Source organism: Danio rerio, chromosome 5, assembly GCF_049306965.1.
Source record: "Danio rerio strain Tuebingen ecotype United States chromosome 5, GRCz12tu, whole genome shotgun sequence".
Taxonomy (NCBI): domain Eukaryota; kingdom Metazoa; phylum Chordata; class Actinopteri; order Cypriniformes; family Danionidae; genus Danio; species Danio rerio.
Window position 1 is genome coordinate 59,420,649 of NC_133180.1, and position 14,108 is coordinate 59,434,756.

General features: G+C 37.4%; 1 protein-coding gene across 1 annotated transcript in view; it reads right to left on the minus strand.

The window, feature by feature from the left end:
- Positions 1-13,662: 13,662 nt before the first annotated feature.
- The window catches only part of arhgef15a (Rho guanine nucleotide exchange factor (GEF) 15), a 45,529-nt gene continuing 45,083 nt past the window's right edge, over positions 13,663-14,108 (minus strand). Inside the window, exons 15-16 of the mRNA XM_017356341.4 lie at positions 13,956-14,060; positions 13,663-13,870 (exon numbers count right to left, since the gene is read on the minus strand). Of these exons, the coding sequence (XP_017211830.1) occupies positions 13,719-13,870; positions 13,956-14,060 (257 nt within the window). The 3' untranslated portion in view covers positions 13,663-13,718. The remainder of the gene's footprint in view (positions 13,871-13,955; positions 14,061-14,108) is intronic.

Here is a 14,108-nt window from a genome sequence, read left to right on the forward strand (position 1 = left end):
ACAGACCTGAAACTTGCCTTTAGTACTTATTCATTGTTGCTCTTAGTTGTGTAAATTGCTTCCTTGTCCTCATTTGTAAGTCGCTTTGGATAAAAGCGTCTGCTAAATGACTAAATGTAAATGTAAATGTCCCAGAACATAAGTCTATGATCAACCACACCTTGCAGAATAACAGAATAGAAACCTTTCCGGTTATAGTAGTCTGCAGGGCTGACTGGTGGAGCTAAAATCCCAATATGAGTGCCATCAATGGCTCCTCCACATTGTGGGAACCCCCACTTGTCTCTGAAACCCTGAATTATGCTTTCAAATTCCTGTTCAGAGGGTGTGCGGATGAAAATTGAAAGCAAATTTTTCACAATTGCTGAGGCAACACAGTTTGTTATGCTTACTGCAGTTGACTGACCAATACCAAATAAATGGGAGATTGTTCTGAACTCAACATTTGTGGCCAATCTCCATATGCATATAGCCACATGTTGTTCCACAGGAACTGGTTTCCTGAATGTAGTGGTTTGTCTTTGAATGTGTGGCTGCAGGCGGTTGCACAACTGTAAGAATGCAGCTCTTCCCATTCTGAAATTATCCTTCCACTCACAATCTGTCCAACTGGTGAGAACATGCTGCCACCACACATCAGATCTCTGACGAATCCATGTAGTCCTGCAGCAGAATGGAAACAATATTAATAATTGTATAGTTTTTGCATACACAATACCGTTCCAGCTCTTTGAAGTGGAAATTGTAAGGTCCACCCAGTTAGCCCAATGCCGGTGTCCACTGGTGGATGAAGGTTCACTGCATGTTCGGTCTTTCCAGTGCACAATGTTGATTTATATTAAACTTAACTCATATCTGACTCCAATTTTAGTATGAGGTGGTTTAGAATATTAATATATTTATCCTCGTTTTATCTGACTCCAATTATAAAACATTAAGAAGATTATATCAATATGTAATTTAGATAAATGTTTGAACCGTTTGTCTTCACTAGTAACTATTACATCCGTTCATTCGGGTGCTCATGTCGCTCAGAGAAATCGCCTCGGCCGAAGGCGTCCCTCACGGTCACACTCCGGTCAGTCTTGAATATTAAACAGAGGTAAATTGACTAATACTTTAGATGGCCGCTACCAGCGCGCTCGTTCTAAAATACTTTAGTTAGTCCCGCTTAGATGTACACCTTTGAGTTAAGACAATCATCATTTCTAATTAGAGGTTAGGGCATTAATATAAATGTACCCGACTACTGGACTCTATAGTAACTTTGGTTTTCACCAAGCCCATGGTTTCCCATATGAACTTAATTTAGAATAATATTACCTTCAAACAAAGGTCGGGTACCCAATCTAGGTTAGTCGTGCAACACCTTGTTGACCTAGACGGAAGTTATCGCCCTTTCCACCTAAGTACACATGAATCAATATCAAGAGTCAGCCGGATCGCTAAAACACAATTAGTGTGCCAATGCTCCATCTCAATTGGATTTTAGTCCGTCTACTGACCTGACGCAAGACGTGCGGAAACAAGGATACAGCGTAATCTACTTGAATTAATAATTACAGAGTGAGCAAAATATGGTCAAACATTACAATTTATTAGTCAGGTAAATGTATTATGCCAATTCAATCAGTCAATTCATAAATGATCAATACAAAACATCAAATTATCAAAGATAAATCCAAGATGAAAAAGATGCATTCCTGACTTTGAAATATACATAACATGGGGCAGACCCCATGTTATGGGCTGATCTGGTTAGGCAGAATCGCCCTGAGTCCTTCTTAGGCCTTACCTTAAATAATCCAAGAATTCCCTCAAGGAAGGGGGTGTGAATAACAAAGAAGGCATTCACACTTAGTGTTACACCTCTCACAGTGGTTCAAAAGATGCCTGAAGTTATATATTTATTGTTCTGATTATGTCTATTTCTGAGAGAATGAGACCATTGTACCATTCGCACTGAGACATTTCAAATGATATCAAACATGATAATTAAAGTCAGTTTGGTTAATCTAAAACATTCAAACATTGAAATGACCATATGCGTGAGTTGGGGGATGAAGCTGAGTCTCAGCATAGTCAGATGCAAATGCAGCAGGAACTGGTTTTTCCCGCATTCCTCCCTGGTGGGTTGTGAAGTCACCAGTCTCTGTTTTCAGCTCATGTTTTGAATTGTCAAAGATATCAGAATATTTGCAATATTTCAATTCTTACAAAATAAACAAACAATAAACTACTATGACAAATCAAACCACTTTTATTGTCACATCACCAGCAGCACGTGTGCTATGATGAGTGAAAAGCTTAGGTGCTGGCAATGCACACAAAATACTAATTTACTTATTATTACATACCTAAAGTAGAGCTGTTCTATTTTCTATAAGACTGTGTACATTTAGTTGTGAATAACCAAAATAAACACTGATTAAAAACATGAAATTCTTTTGCATTTCCACTAAAAACTACAACATATTGTAACAAAGTAAATGCTAAACAATTTAATCACAATGTAGATCGAAGTGTTACAGTTTATAATTAAATAACAAATTTATAATTACATAACCCGTATATAACTGATGTAGTTACAAACAAGTGACGTTACGTGTTGGACACTTGATTGTACAATATGCAATATTTGCAGCTTTTAACTATTGTTATCGAACATTATCTATTACATATCCCTAATAGTCTAAGGCGTTACACCATTATTAGACATACTACGCTACAGTTATCATTAAAAAACATACTGTGTTTGAAATTTAATAATACACCTTCCTTTTGTTCTTATTACTTCAAATTTTTCTCACCTTATAGATGTGCAGGAACTGTAGTCGCTCAACAAAGCTGCAAAGTCTTCGCTGCATTTCAGCTGCCACCTCGCAAACTTCCTGATACGAGCAGCACGATTTCGTGAAAGTTTTCGAGCCACAAAGACGATAGACCGGCTCATCATTATGTTGTGAGAGGGCTGTGCACCGCTGAGGAGCAAATGACTCAAAAAAAATACCCACAAACCTAACAAAGCAATGGACTCCATTGTGCTTAGCGCATCTCCTACTGTTTATTTTGAGTACGTCACACTACAATGACACACTATAGTGACGTAAACGGGCTTGGGTACGGATGCTAAAACATAGTGTGAGTGCGGGCCGTCGGTGGAGTGGGGAGGGGGGACAAGCGTGCTTTGGCCCGGTTCGAGGCAACTGTACCTAGTGTGAGTACAGCCTTACTGTCCATCTCGATGAGACAAGGCCAGACACAGAGTAAGGAAACATGTAGATATTTATGTGTGACTAGTGATTAACCGGATGACTTGCAGGTGTGCTTGGTGATTAGAATTTGGGTGGGATCTTACTGATCAGTGTTGCCAGATTGGGCAGTTTTAATTATGATTGTGCGGGTATAAAATGACATTGATGTGTAGAAGAAATTTGGGCAGTTTTGCAACGGAACGCAATGCACATTTGCTGCATCCCAAATCGCATACTTATGCACTATTCTAGGCCATTTTGTAGTATAACTAGTATAAGTAGAGGGTTCACACTGAAAGATGTCAAAAATGTAAGTGCACTTCAAATACCCGGATGATGTACTTATTCGACCATTAAAAAGAAGTGTGGAATGCTGGACACTTCACGCACTCAACGGTCACAGATTTGATTACGTTGCGTAAGAGGAGGGGCTAACTGGGCAAAGGTTGTATGCACAAGTTGTTGGAAGATGGCGAACGATAACACATCTTATAAATGTAAGCTGAATTATAAAGCTTTATTGTAATTTGAACTTAAATAATTTGAACAACACTTTTTTTGAAAGCATATTCAGATGAATTCTCTTCATACGTATGCACATTATGAGCCACATATTGTTCGTTGATGATTGTTATTCAGATAAATGTTTTGTTAAATTTCTCAAAGGGACCGAGGAAGACACACGCAACCTTATTCCTTGGCGTGCTGCAAATGACGGCCTATTTACACGCCGTCGCTACGTGGCAACAAAATGATATGAGTAAGTATGCATGAAATGCTAATAATTTTAAGAGTGATGTTATAAAACATTGTACTTGTTTGTGTTTGTCTAGGGCATTTATCTCCCAGTATGACCTGGAGGGTAGAGTAACCTCCCCCGGATTATTCAATATTTTACTTTTGTTATAAAGTTCTTATGTATTGGCTATTGTTGTGAAGTGAAGACTGCTTAGATCAGTGAATGTAATTTCTTAAGGGATATCACTGGACAGTTTTGCTAGCAGGGGTGCTTATATGTTTATATATATATATATATATATATATATATATATATATATATATATATATATATATATATATATATATATATATATATATATGTATATATATATATATGTATGTATGTATGTATATATATATATATATATATATATATATATATATATATATATATATATGTATGTATGTATATGTGTGTGTATGTATGTATATATATGTATATATATATATATATATATATATATATATATATATATATATATATATATATATATATATATATATATGTGTGTGTGTGTGTGTGTGTGTGTGTGTGTGTGTGTGTRTATATATATATATATATATATATATATATATATATATATATATATATATATATATATATATGTATATATATATATATATATTTGTGAAGATTACAAGATTGCTTATAAGTTTACCAAAAGGTACATTAGGTGCATTTTAATACAAAAAGTGAGACATTATACTGTTAAGTTAACAGTTAGATGTGCAGTGCCACAGAAATGTTATTGAGAACCACTGCTATAAATCTTTTTCAAATTTTTTTTTTTTTTGCAGGACCTAAAGTGCCCCAAAACAGGAGTCAGCACTGAGGGGGGTGAGAGCACTGCTGCATCCTGGAAGTGGTACAGTTTAATGGATGAGGCAATTGGTGGAAGGCCATCCGTGACTCCACCTGTCCTCATTGCCTCATCCTCCCAGGCTGTGGCAGTGCTCTTATCTCCCTCTTTGGTGACTCCAGGACAGGAGGGGAGCAACAAATTTTGCCTCTAAAAGGAGGCGCCGGCAAAGGGCAGTGATACTTTGGTGGAAGTATTAAGTGAAATGCAGGAAAGGGATGAAAGGCTGGACCGAGAGATATAGAGGAAGAATTGAAGAGTGAGAGAGGAGAGAGTGGGAGGAGGAGAAAGAGAGGCCAAAGAGCGGGAGGAGAGGAGAGGAAAGAGGCCAGAGAGTGGTAGGAGAAGAGAGAGAGAGAGAGAGGCCCGAGAGTGGGAAGAGAGGAGAGAGAGAGAGAGGTCTGAGAGCGAGAAGAGAAGAGAGAGAGAGAGTGAGAGAGGCTCAGCTTAGGGAAGACAGGAGAGACCGGGAGATGGCAGCCAGAGAAAACTTGGCTTTCTGGCTGTACTTGAGAAATTTGTGAATAATAAATAGTAGATGTATTTAAATTGAGTAATAATGGTTTAATTTGGAAAAGTCATTTTTTATTTTGTTTTATTTGTAAGTGCATGCATGTAAAAGCATATATAAAAAACATCTCACTTTCATGTTGTTAAATAAAAGTACTTTCAATAACTCATGTGGTGTTGATTAAGAGTTGTGGTTAAGTTTAAACTATTTACAGTAACTAACTGTCATAAAATACACTTCTTTATAAACATTTAATCAGTCTGTACATACAATTTTTAACTTCATTTCATTGTTTTTTTTTTCCATTTTATCAGTTAGTGGATCCTGAAGTATGGTCTGCAAGTGCTGGAGCATAACACATTGTTGCCATTTTGTTTCTTTCTTCTGCCATGCAAACTGCATCCACTGCCTCCACAACAGCTTCATCCTCATCAACACCGTCATCTGTCTTATCTGGTTCCATGATGCCTCCATTGTTTAGGCAGATGCTATGCAGAACTGTGCAGCAGGCCACAACCTCTGGTGCATAAAGGGGGTCAATCTCAAGGGCTTTCAAAAAGATGGAGCGCCAACTTGTTTTCAGAACCCCGAAAACCCGCTCTACAACACTGCATGCTTTTGACAGGTGGTGGTTGAAAGCCTGCTGGATTGGTGTGTGCAGGGGGTCATCAGTCTGATAGGCTGGGACAGACAGGGGTATCCTCCATCGCCAAGTATATATCATGCAGGGGGAGGAGCCTCTGGTAGTATATGGGGCTGTGTTTTAGCACCCTGGCATCATGAACAAACCCAGGAAACCCTGCAAACACATCTAAAAATTTGCCATTGTGGTCACAGATAGCTTGGAACTGTATTGAATGAAATTATTTTCTGTTTAAGTAGCAGAGAGAATCAGTTGATGGTGGCTTCAGGTGCACATGACATCCATCGATGCTGAAGCCAACTTGTTGAACATTGGAGACCCAGCAAGCCAGGTAAATTCATTGCCTAATGAAGGTAGGTCATCACCAGAAGGGATAGCTATGATCTTTTTTATTACGCTGAGAACTTTTTTACTAATGTTGTGGATTTCTCTGTGGACAGTGGAGCGAGGGATGGCAAACGCTCTAGCAACAACACAAAAAGATGTTTCGCTTGCCAACCAAAACAAAAAACACAAGTGTCTCCATAACTGGACCCCAGCCATGGTCACTTTCTTCACCCAAAGCTGTCATCAAACTGTTGAATGACTGGTGAGAGAGACGAAAATCAGGGCGAAGATCACTGACACCATTAAAATAGATTGTCAGAAGAGGAACAGTGTTGTTTAGCTGGCAGTATTGGTTTGCCCTCTCTCTCTAAAATGGAATAACAAAGTGTATATTACAGATATATTTCAATATTTATGCTCTTTTTTTGTTGTTGTGCTGGCTGGAATGTATACAATGAAAACAAGTGGTCTTTTCAATGGAAGTCAGTGCATTATTTTATCCCATAAAATACAGTTTTACACACCTGAATTGAAATGAAAATGAGTACTGAATTAAAATTTATAAATATTAATGTTTTCCTTGTTAAATATTATTATTATGGGAAAATAGCTTTTAACTTGCATATTTAATGTAATTATGCTACCTTTGAAATTAAATAAGTTAATGTAAGTTATGTTTAAGTTTTGGTAAAATTGGCTTTGTTTGTAATACTGTAAAGAACATGAAATCAAGAAAATAATTACATTTCTACATTAGCATTAAAATACAGGCTGTTGCTACGTTTCTCCTCTGTGAGGCACTATACTCATGTTTACATTTCCATCAGCCATGGCACAACCTTCACCACCGTCACTTACTGCATTTATTGTTGCTTGTGCAAGCAAAAATATCCAACGACGACGATTACGTCTCCTTCTGGTAACTTTTGTTTTTGTTACTGGTACCATTTTGATAGCTAATATTACGTTACAAACGTAACGGCATTCGCCAGTGACGATTTCAATTTCCGGTTAGTACAAACCGTAGTGTGCCATTTGGGACAACATATATACACTATCCTGTTGAGTATGTAAGTGCATAAGTACATAGTGCATGAGTGCATAGTGTATAGTGTGCCATTTGGGACGCAGCTAGAGACTCCCGGATGCCCACAAACGAGTGATAATCTCCCGGAAATAGCGCGTCTCCCTCTCAAGCCTGGTTTATACTTCTGCGTCAAGTGACCGGCGTAACCCACGGCGCATGCAATGCCCGTAGCTGTGCATTTATACTTCTGCGCGCTGTCTCTGTTGGTTTGCATTAACACTTCCGAAACGCTAGTGGGCAGTGAGGTGTAAATGTTCCTCTATTTCGAGTTTCTTCGATGCTGTTTTGCTTTTCCTGAACACTTCCGGGATGTACAAATGGCTCAAACTCGCTCATTTTGAGGCAGGTACGGGCGGACATGCAACGACTTTAACTATGAGATAAACACAAAGCAAAACTTTCCATCCGGAGCTCCTTCACGGGACTCCACACTTGTAAACAATCGCTCCATCAGGCTCGCACCATTCACGCGGCTCTCGGTACCGCCCAGACTCTTCAGTGCTACCAAGCAGACCAATCACAGAGCTTGCGCTGCGCGTCATTGCAACATGTAGTTATAATTTTTGAAAGGTGCACGTCAGCGACGGCCACGGCGAAGGGCTATGCGTAAGCGCCGTAGCATACGCCGGCGTTTGACGCAGAAGTATAAATCAGCCTTCAGTTCTCAAATATGTCATGCACTTTTCTCACCCCTCCCCACCGCATTCCTCCTCGCTCTTCAGACACGCCACGGGCACCCTGTCAAACACCACAAAACCACCACCCCCCTGAGAGCTGAGCAGGACTCTGCAAAATAAACCGTGAAACTCTGACCAATGTGGGGAGAGTTTACTCACACATGACTTGTTTTAGCTATTTTGTTTAGTTTAGAAACTTTGCTTTTTGAAAGCGAACCGCACCAAGAACAAAGAACAACACTATAACAATTGTAATCCCTGTTTAGGAACAAATGATTCGATTCACAGGTGTGAAAGAACCCTGAGAACAGGATCAATAATGTGACTATGAATGTGGAGAATCTGGCCTGGTTGTGACAGCTATTGACAAAAACTAGAATAAATAAACTTAAAGCAATAAATATAAGTTAACACATAAAATATAAATCCTTCATTCATAACTCATTCGGTTTGAGTTTTGCTTAATATTATCAGTTTATGAGTTACCATAACTGTTTCATTAAGCCAAAGCCACTTTTTAAAAAATATGGTTTAAACTAAGTTGTTTCATTTAGTGATTTTCACTGTTCTTACAAGATTTACACTGCAGTGTAAGGGAAAAATGTGTAGGTTCTGCGTGTGATATTATGTGTTTCATTACAGGTGAGAATAGTAGGAAAAGAAACAAAACTTGTTTAAATTAATTCACATCAGATACAGTTTGTAACAAAATTTTTATATTTTTATTTAAGATTTCATAGTCATGATTTTAAACATGAGGTTGAAAAAAGAATACAGAATAAACAGGAAGTATGACTGTGCCTTTTTAAAAGGTGAATGTAATGTGATGTAAGTTTGACACAACGTGGTTGAAGTAGGTATTGCACTTCTGGTTCAAAAAACATTTTCACTCTGCCCTTCCTTTGAGGACTCAGAAGCAGTTTGCCAGATTGACGACATTAACAGGAACATTCCTGACTATTGAGCCTAAAGGCTGATTTAAACAATGACTGATTTAATAAAATATGCATTTTTTTAGCAAGGCAAACCAGGGTGCTGAAATATACTTGGGTAAACTCGAATTGGGCTGGTTAAACAGTACATAAGTAGGAAAGCACCTGGGCTGCATAAGATAGAATGTAAATTGCTTAAGGAATGTGCTGAGCAATTAGGACAGATTTTATGAGATTTTTGTTTTATCCTTTCAACAACAAAATGTACCTGCACTGTGAAAGCAGTCTACAATTATTCCTTTTCACAGAAGTTTTAGACCTGTGGCACTTACATCTTTAGTTATAAAAGGATTTAAAAGTTAGTTAAGAGGGAAATTATGCAAAAGACTCTAGAACCCTAGACCCCTTTCATTTTGTGCATAGGCCTAAAACAGGGGTGAAGGATGCATTAGGAACTCTGCTGCACATAGTGTTTAAGCATTTTGATATCCCTAAACATTGGCCAAGTTACTTTTTATCAAGTTTTCTTCTGCATTTAATAACATTCAGCCACATATTTTAGTTGAAATGCACATCAAAGAATTCAGGTTGGATCATATGCTTGTTGGATGGATTTTAACACAAATAATAGTAATAGCTATATTCTAATATTTGAAGGGGCAGCAAACATTGTATCACTTGCAGAAATGAATGTCATTCATTGTAAATAAATCAGTGATGTGCATGTTTTACAGTTTAAAAATTCAGTCCCTGTTATATTTTTTGGTTTAGTTCAAGTGTGAAAAATAAGAGTTGTTTGGAGAAAATTGTGAACCTAGGAACAAAATTAAGAGGATGAAACTGCATGACAATGGCTTAATTGTACCATAGACAAGTTTTGGGTAAAGCTCAGACTAGTCTTGTCAGAGGATTTTCATTATATGCATAATGTGTTTTACTCTATATTAGTCAATATTATTAGTAAAACAAATCCGTTCAAACTTTCATTTATTAACTCAGCTTTTAACTGTTTAAAGTCTCCAAGAAATGAAAACTAACCATATAATTTGGTTAGCTCAAAATGCTAGTTTTGGGGTAAACTGTTCATCTTTGCATGTCATTATGAAAAACTTTTTTGCTCTTCTATTCTTTAATAAAAATCTGAAAATGTGCTTCCTGCTTGTTTTCAGTTAATTTATGAGATTATGTCATTTTAAGGTAATAGGCGTGGCTAACACTGCTCCAACTGTCAGTTTTAAAGAGAAATGGTGAGCAGGAGGGGTCTTTTAGGTTGTAATAACTCTAATCTTCTAAACCACCTTACCTCATCTCTCTGAGTGAAATGCTTACTTTACTACGTCCATTCAGCCCATGGTAGAAAAAAACAAGCCACGCCCACTGTTCGTTTAAAATTCTGTTTCTCTAGGAACTGCGTCACATTATGAAAAGAATAATGATTGCAGCTTCCGGTTCAAAGGGACTTTAAATTTTGGTTGGGTTTGTATTGTACAAAGTACTTTGTGTATTATGTGTGATATACTTGTATGCTGCAACCAAATTGCCTTCAGGTAAAGACTAAGGGCCCTATTATACACCCGGCGCAAGCCGCGACACAGTTGTTGTTTGCGAGTTTCGGCTTGGCGCAAGAGTTGTTTTGACGTTTTGACATATGTGCGCCCATAGGCAATCTGGTCTAAAAAAGGAGGCATGGTGAGGCGCATTGCTGGCGCATTCAGATCAGATCAAAGCTGGTCTATTGTTCAGCGCAGAGCTCGTTAGTTGTGCGCCTCGCTTACACATTGCTTAATACACACAGGTTGTACAGCAATATGCAAATACCTTTACAAATGAAAAAGAATTTAAGGATGAAATTTATTAGTCTACATAAATATAAAAATCATACTTTCGTGCCTTCTTTATCTTGGGGGGCTTTTTCAGTGTCTCAGTTTTTTGACCACACTTCATTATCATTGTTCATCTACTCATTTGCTGGAAATTAGAACTGTATTTAAAAATAGTTTTAAAACAAATCTTTGTGCTTAACAAACGAAATCAATTATGTGTATGCTAATGGATGTATTTGCATACAACACGTTTCCCGTTTCCCTGAAAGCGTAAGTAAACAATGAGGAGGCTTATCTCTCATTCTCGCACTGTAGATGCTCTGTTTAACTGTTTTCTCTCTAGTGAAGTGTTCAGTTTTTCCACTTGCAAAGTCTGCCATGTAAATAACAAATGCACAATGGTGTGGGGCAAAAACGGGCTCTTAAAGAGAATGGGAGATGAGACTCTGATTGGTTTATTCTCAAAACACACCTATAACTCATTAAGAGAATAAGTTCAACCCTGTAAGACCATGTGCAACGACGCAAAGTGGATTTTTTTTCATCTTTAAAATAGCAAAAGTGTATTCTGACATGCCCTTAATGTGTTTGCGGCCTGTGCTTTGCGCATGGATCGTCAAAATAGAGCCCTAAGTAACGGACTTGGTATCATTTAAAACCTGATTCTGGATTTTAATTATTAGTATTTACTTATTTACTATATTTAATTATTTTCGTAAACCATTGTGACAGAATTATTTTGTATAATAACTCTTGGATAAAGGAAATGTAAAACATTAAATCAATGAATGTATAGAATAAAATGAATGACAAATGTAAAACAATTTTTTGTTTTACACTTGTCGGAACACACCAGGGGCGTCATGTATGAAGACTTGCGTGGAAATCATACTAAAACATTGCGTACGCACAAAGCTGTAAATGTGCGTACGCAGAAAAAAATTCAGATGGATGAAACAGTGCGTACGCCAAATCTCACGCATATTATTTTGTACATCCGAATGAACGTGAAACTAAGCGCAACATGCACGAGCACAAAACCCCTCCCTACCTCCTCCTCCGTATGGATATGCTAATGACTCTACTTTTGCAAAACCCAAGGAAAAAGCAAAGGCAAAAGCAAGCAAGAAGAGAAACTTTGAACAGAAAGTGATATGGAGGTGCTCCTTTCGGAGGTAGATCGGAGAAAAGCGGTGTTATTTGCAAGTTTGTTCTCCGGAATTAACAACAACAAAAAAAACAATAGAGTGGGGAGAGTTTAGCTGATGCGGTTAACACAGTTGGGTCTGAACATCCCACTGAGTAAATTAGAAAATAAATAGTGTGATTTATAGATGTAAAATGTTGCAGCACTCTTAACAGTTTCAGTGGCGCAGCTCGTAAAACAAATGTCAACATGTTTTGACACATTCGAACATGAACTCGGTAAGAATCCAGCATCTGATGAAATCTTTCTTCTTTTTCCCCCCCGCTACATATCAGATTTTGCCAACTATTTATCATGAGAAAGACAAGTAGGAATCATTAATAAGTTTGTGCATCATATTTTATTTGCACATTCATTGAATGGAAATGTTTCTGATTCACGCATGCAAATTCATCTTCAGATAGTGTCTTTATAGCAATGTGCGTGCAGTAGATAGCTCAGATTACATTGGGAAAACAGGCGACCGCTGCAAATTGCGCTTTAATGTTTAGCTGGTCAACTGTATGGTATGAAAACCCTATATACCTGCTAGATGAACCCGTCTCATACAGCTGCCATTGCAAGGCTCAGACACTTTGTAGAGAGCAATTTAACACAACTGCCTCTAGGAGTCGCCAATGGAAATAAAACAGACACGCACAAAAATGTGCGTATGCCAGCCATAAAGCTGGCGTGGAGCTGCACACATTCCCACGTTCAGTTCATTGTTAGTAAATCCAAACGTGAGTGATTCTGAGCGTGAAACCTGGCGTACGCTAAGTTTTTGTGCGTACGCAGCGTTGATACATGAGGCCCCAGGTATGTAGATGTGATACAAATTCAGAAATAAGAAAAGATGCAAGTGGTTTCTTAATTTGTTTGTGTTATGAGAAAAGGCAGCACATTTTTTTCTGTATTTGCTATGTGAGGGTTGTATGCTATGTATTTGCTATGTGAGGGTTGTATGCTGCCAAACCGATAAGGATCTTTTCATAATTTGCTGGAGTTTTTGTGTAATTGCATGTGTTTTCTTAAATAACAGCAAGTTAAGCTAGCTTGGCCACCATACATATTCTCTCACTTATGACTTTATTTATATTCTTCATTTTCTTAAGATGATATTAATATTACTAATTTCTCTCAATTTTTTTATTAAGTCTAAGAATTGTGTTTGCCAGATAACATCCTTTTTAAGAAAAAGCTTCTTTTACTAAATTGTTACTTTTAGAGCAGTATTTTCTACATTATGTAGAGTATTATATTGCCTTAGTAATGGCAGAGGATCCTGCTCACAGATGCATTCATTTTGGGATTATGTCAAATATATCACAAGATAACACCAAGAGATTAGTAATTTTACTAACTAGTTCCAACTTTCTGTTTAAGAAAAGTCACACAGGAACGAATTGTCAGATTATTATATCAGATCATATATATATATATATGATATGATATAATAATCTGACAATTTGTGTGTGTGTATATATATATATATATATATATATATATATATATATATATATATATATATATATATATATATATATATATATATATATATATATATTGTTAAAAAGAGATAGTAAATAGGATAGGCAGCAAATGCTCCCTGGCACTTTTAAAGTAAGTCAGTGGCGATCAGCTTTGACTGTTCTGACTGGTTGACTGTGCAATTTGGTACTTCTCTCTCACGTTCCGTCGTCTTTGATGATCAGTGGTTATTTCTAGTGTGTTCTCTGCTGGAAACCAGCCCTTCTTTCCATCAAAGAGACGTATGCCTTCGTACCAACCTTGAGGGGGGGTAATAAAAAATTTAGAATCCAATTTAGTGTTAAAGACTTGAGCCTACGAAATTTAATTGATTGCTTTTTGTACCTTCGTTGGTTTTGCGCAGCACATTGATGACCTCAGATACCTCCAAGCTAAGCTCATCTGCCTGTTGAGCTACATACCGATCGACACACTGCACTTGAGGACAATCTGATTGATACAACGCAAGCACACATGCACATGATGTTAATTATAAAG